This window comes from Polyodon spathula, chromosome 13, assembly GCF_017654505.1.
Source record: "Polyodon spathula isolate WHYD16114869_AA chromosome 13, ASM1765450v1, whole genome shotgun sequence".
Taxonomy (NCBI): Eukaryota; Metazoa; Chordata; class Actinopteri; order Acipenseriformes; family Polyodontidae; genus Polyodon; species Polyodon spathula.
Window position 1 is genome coordinate 204,450 of NC_054546.1, and position 6,000 is coordinate 210,449.

The following is a 6,000-nucleotide window of genomic DNA, read 5'->3' on the forward strand; positions in this document are numbered from 1 at the left end:
AAGAGAAGATCATGAACCACAGCCTATAAACTGAAATCACCCACACCCGTCACAAATAAAGAGATCATGAACCATATCCTATAAACAATCACCAGCTCCCATCACAAATAGAGATCATGAACCACATCCTACAAACTGAATCACTCACTCCCTTCATAAATAAAGAGGAGATCATGGACCACATCCTATAAACTGAATCACCCACTCCCATCACAAATAGAGATCATGAACCACATCATATAAGCTGAATCACCCACTCCCATCACAAATAGAGATCATGAACCACAGCTTATAAACTGAATCACCCACTCCCTTCATAAATAAAGAGAAGATCATGAACCACAGCATATAAACTGAATCACCCACTCCCATCACAAATAAAGAGATCATGGACCACATCCTATAAACTAAATCACCCACATCCCATCACAAATAGAGATCATGGACCACATCCTATAAACTGAATAACTCACTCCCATCACAAATAGAGATCATGAACCACAGCCTATAAACTGAATCACCCACTCCCATCACAAATAAAGAGGAGATCATGGACCACATCCTATAAACTGAATCACCCACATCCCATCACAAATAGAGATCATGAACCACATCCTATAACCTGAATCACCCACTCCCATCACAAATAGAGATCATGGACCACATACTATAAACTGAATCACCCACTCCCATCACAAATAGAGATCATGAACCACATCCTATAAACTGAATCACCCACTCCCTTCATAAATAAAGAGGAGATCATGAACCACATCCATAGATAACATTTTAATTACACTGTCCTTACAGCAACAAATATCAAAACACGGTTTTTGTTTGTAGGAATTCTAAAGCCACAATAACAGCACCGTAATTAAAAGTGAACCCCCCTGATGGTCACTCAAACATAGATAGACATGTTTGGGAACGAGAAAAGGCCAGTTTCCTCCTGGGGGAACTCATTTAAAATACTGTAGTCTTGTTTTATATCCTACTACTTCCTCTGATAGGCTGCACTATGACTCTTGACTGTTTGGATCGATACGGCAGGATTAAATGAAGGGTACTCACCTGTGGGGAAGGGGTTGGGCTGGACCATGTCCAGGAAGGAGTGGACCATGTCTGATAACACTGTGATCCCAGTGTCCCGGCTTGGGTCCGGTTTGAAATGGGTCTGATTGAGGCTGTTCAGTTCCAGGGATCCACTGGAGCAGGCACCTGAAGCAGCCCACACTCCACCACACCCCAGCAGCACAAAGAGCAACGTGGTCTTCACAGCCATGCCTGCAGAGGGAGAGTGAGTGTAACAAAGGTTCCAGACTGTATCTATGGGAGTACCCTGCTGTGAGATTGTGAGGGTCATGTCTGCTGAGTCTCCTGTGTGTTCCAGTGTATTCGTGTGAATGACTGAGTTCTCTGTGTGTTCCAGTGTATTCACGTGAATGACTGAGTTCTCTGTGTTTCAGTGTATTCATGTGGGTGATTGAGTTCTCTGTGTGTTCCAGTGTATTCATGTGGATGACAGAGTTCTCTCTGTGTTCCAGTGTATTCATGTGGATGACTGAGTTCTCTGTGTGTTCCAGTGTATTCATGTGGATGACTGAGTTCTCTGTGTGTTCTAGTGTATTCATGTGGATGACTGAGTTCTCTCTGTGTTCCAGTGTATTCATGTGGGTGACTGAGTTCTTTGTGTGTTCCAGTGTATTCATGTGGATGACTGAGTTATCTTTGTGTTCCAGTGTATTCATGTGGGTGACTGAGTTCTTTGTGTGTTCCAGTGTATTCATGTGGATGACTGAGTTCTCTCTGTGTTCCAGTGTATTCATGTGGATGACTGAGTTCTCTGTGTGTTCCAGTGTATTCATGTGGATGACTGAGTTCTCTGTGTTTCAGTGTATTCATGTGGATGACTGAGTTCTCTGTGTGTTCCAGTGTATTCATGTGGGTGACTGAGTTATCTGTGTGTTCCAGTGTATTCATGTGGATGACTGAGTTCTCTGTGTTTCAGTGTATTCATGTGGGTGACTGAGTTCTTTGTGTGTTCCAGTGTATTCATGTGGATGACTGAGTTCTCTGTGTGTTCCAGTGTATTCATGTGGATGACTGAGTTCTCTGTGTTTCAGTGTATTCATGTGGATGACTGAGTTCTCTGTGTGTTCCAGTGTATTCATGTGGGTGACTGAGTTATCTGTGTGTTCCAGTGTATTCATGTGGATGACTGAGTTCTCTCTGTGTTTCAGTGTATTCATGTGGGTGACTGAGTTCTCTGTGTGTTCCAGTGTATTCATGTGGATGACTGAGTTCTCTCTGTGTTCCACTGTATTCATGTGGGTGACTGAGTTCTCTGTGTGTTCCAGTGTATTCATGTGGATGACTGAGTTCTCTGTGTGTTCCAGTGTATTCATGTGGATGACTGAGTTCTCTGTGTTTCAGTGTATTCATGTGGGTGACTGAGTTCTCTGTGTGTTCCAGTGTATTCATGTGGATGACTGAGTTCTCTGTGTTCCAGTGTATTCTTGTGGTGAACTCAAAGAAGCAATACTGTAGCAAAGGAGAGACCATTGAGGAGAGCAGACAGAAACTCCATAGCACACTGTGAAACAGTGTGAGCTTGAGAGGAGAGAAGGTTCTTCCCTATGTGTTCTGCAACACTGCAGCCAGCACTAACACACCTCATTCACACGATATGACATAATTATTTAACTTTTAAGTGGCCTTCAACAAACCAAGCTGTAAATAATTACATTTGCTCCAACAGGAAGAACATATTCTGGGAATGCTACGGTTTTAATAGCTCTTAGATAATTGACACAGTACTGGACGGGCTGTGACTGGCTTGTGCCTGTGTTGAGTGGCTTGCAGAGAGCTGTTGCATCAGAATGTTTTGTTTCTGGGAGTTCCAGATGTAACTGGACTCTTCAAACGCCACACCCATTGGAAAATGAGGTATGGTTACGTTTACTCACAATGATATTGCAAAGGGAAGTACAGAGATCTTTATACAAAACACTGAGAATATGTTGTTTTTATAGTCACAGTTATATATTATATAACATAATATGCAGTTTACAAAGATAATATCGAGACATGTTATAGTGCAGTTTATAATTAGAGATATTGATTTTCTGTGTTTTATCTCTCTTTTAAGAATTCAACTGATATTTGTTAAATCATTCGTGTCTCTCTATTACACTTAGAAACGTGTTCATAATGACACTGATTTCATTTACGGTTTTTCTTTTTCTGTGTAACTACATCGGCCAAGCCTTAAATGTTTGGTTTCCAAGAAGAACGTACACACGAGATCGCAACATGTTAAGTGACTCATCTTTATTAAAGCTAGAATGAAAAATAAAGTATTTTATTCTGGACACACTTTATTACAGTCGTTCTGTGTGACCGCATCTACATTAATGAACAGTCGCTTCTGTTTTGAAATGAAAAAGTAACTTACGATTTAAAAGCCCATTTAGTTAAATGAAATCACTATTATTTTCCATCAATACACTTAACGGTTGTGATTGAGAGACACGATCGGTTTAACAGGTATCAGATGACATCTTAAAGGAGAGTGAAAAAGTCGCGGAAACATGGAAAATCAGAAACCCTATTTTCAATGCTCGTACATCTTGCCATGTAGGAATGACAACACGACTCAATGGACCCCATTACCGGTCACTTCTGGGTAAGGCTCTGTGACTTCATGTATACCTTTTACCGCTACACGTCAGTTCAAGCAAAGAAAAAATACAGGGAAGCTCTACAGAGACACCATCGGCAGTCTGTTCTTGTTCGTTTCTCTAATGCGCAGCACCTGCTTAGAAAACTTGAGTCCCTTCCGTGGTCCCGAGTTACTCCACTGGCACAACTTCATAGCCTAGCGAGCAACTGTAAATCTTCATTAACTTCTGAAAACACGTACCGAAAAAGTTTACTTGTTTTCAGTAATACAGCGTGGTAGACAAAATACAACAATTAAAACATTAATTGGAAAATCTAACATTCTAATGTGAGACTGAAATTTAATTAACACCTCTTACCTATTCTGTTCTCGTTGGCATTCCGGAACTTGGAACTCTTCTATTCACTGGACACCTGGCTTTTCTTAACAATGGAGATAAACACACGTCCGTTTAGGTAAATTAGCCTGTCAGTCTGGGAGCAGATCCTAGTCACGCCTACTAGCAGTTAACTCCTACAGTAACTCGACTATTAAAACGCTACCATCAGCAAACCTGTAACAACAATCTGGGATACTGCGCACGTTTTACACAATCTGCGATATAATAATGACGGAGGATATGTCTCCAAACGTTATTCTAACTTGTTTAATTGAACCAGCAAGCCTTCAACTCTCCATCATCCAGTAAATTAGTTACTTTTAGTTAATTAGTTTTATTGTAACTTTCTTTAAACTTATTAACCCTGGGGTGGGCTGTCCCTTTCAGAATACCTGGATGTAAGCATCATACAGGAACTCTAACTCCTGGGATCTTCTTACACTCAAGGGAAGCCAAGATAAAGCAGAACCCAAACCACAGTGCTGTGTGAAGCAGTGACCTTGTAACACAAACCACAGTGCTGTGTGAAGCAGTGACCTTGTAACACAAACCACAGTGCTGTGTGAAGCAGTGACCTTGTAACACAAACCACAGTGCTGTGTGAAGCAGTGACCTTGTAACACAAACCAGTGTTGTGTGAAGCAGTTACTTTGCAACACAAACCACAGTGCTGTGTGAAACAGTGACCTTGTAACACAAACCACAGTGCTGTGTGAAGCAGTGACCTTGTAACACAAACCAGTGTTGTGTGAAGCAGTGACCTTGTAACACAAACCACAGTGCTGTGTGAAGCAGTGACCTTGTAACACAAACCACAGTGCTGTGTGAAGCAGTGACCTTGTAACACAAACCACAGTGCTGTGTGAAGCAGTGACCTTGTAACACAAACCACAGTGCTGTGTGAAGCAGTGACCTTGTAACACAAACCACAGTGCTGTGTGAAACAGTGACCTTGTAACACAAACCACAGTGCTGTGTGAAGCAGTGACCTTGTAACACAAACCAATGTTGTGTGAAGCAGTTACCTTGTAACACAAACCAATGTTGTGTGAAGCAGTTACCTTGTAACACAAACCAGTGCTGTGTTGTAGTTACTTTTCTATTCTATTTCCTTATTGACTCATCATGTTTAAATACCTAGAATAAATTATTCTACACAGTCCAAAAAAACAAATATGAACCTGTACTCAACATGTATGACCTGCAAACATTGCACAGTGCTCACAAGAAACGTTCTTGCTGCTATTTCTGAAAAAAAAAAAAAAACAACCGAGTAATGAAAGCTACGCATTGCCTGCTTGCACTGTGGCTGGGAATAGGGTTGGAGTGCTGATGCCCCCCTGTGGAAAGAGAGGGTAATTCATGGACTGATAAACAAGCTCTCAGGTAGGTGTACCGGCACAAGTTTAACCCGCACTGGTTCCGGTTAGTGCTAGTTTTGTTTTTTAGATAAGATCCATTTTGGAACGAATTGTAGAATACCGAGGCAAAATAGTCTAGTCTTTGAAAATCATTTAAAATGACTAGATTTAAGAAAAATAGGTTTGTGCTTGCGAGTTCAGAGGCTAGATTGCATCCTTCAAATGAAAGTATTGGAAGCACACACACAGTATAACAGACGAGGTATCTCTGCTTCAATAAAGGATCTGGGTCTATCTATATGGTGGGAAATTGAGCCCAATTTTATGTTGACAAGACATTTACATTTTAACAGCATTGGTAGGCAACATATCAAACTACATTTTACTGGTCAACAGCCATTGGGGGTGTGACATGCATACTGTATATACCTGTGTGTGAACCCTGCAAGTATCCATACATTACCAACAGGATAAGAGATGAAGACACTCCAGTGTTAATCCCTTCTGATGTTAGCCAGTCTGCCAGCTCCTTCACACGACAAATCAACCACTCACACAAGTAAACACAACAGCAATAA

The 6,000-nt window shown here is 41.2% G+C and overlaps 1 protein-coding gene across 2 annotated transcripts in view; it reads right to left on the reverse strand.

The window, feature by feature from the left end:
* The window catches only part of prom2 (prominin 2), a 37,850-nt gene extending 33,703 nt beyond the window's left edge, over nucleotides 1–4,147 (reverse strand). Inside the window, exons 1-3 of one of the 2 annotated variants that reach the window (XM_041268422.1) lie at nucleotides 4,041–4,147; nucleotides 3,815–3,908; nucleotides 1,072–1,284 (exon numbers count right to left, since the gene is read on the reverse strand). In XM_041268422.1, the coding sequence (XP_041124356.1) occupies nucleotides 1,072–1,282 (211 nt within the window). In that variant the 5' untranslated portion in view covers nucleotides 1,283–1,284; nucleotides 3,815–3,908; nucleotides 4,041–4,147. The remainder of the gene's footprint in view (nucleotides 1–1,071; nucleotides 1,285–3,814; nucleotides 3,909–4,040) is intronic. The other variant, XM_041268421.1, reaches the window with a different exon arrangement.
* Nucleotides 4,148–6,000: the final 1,853 nt, after the last annotated feature.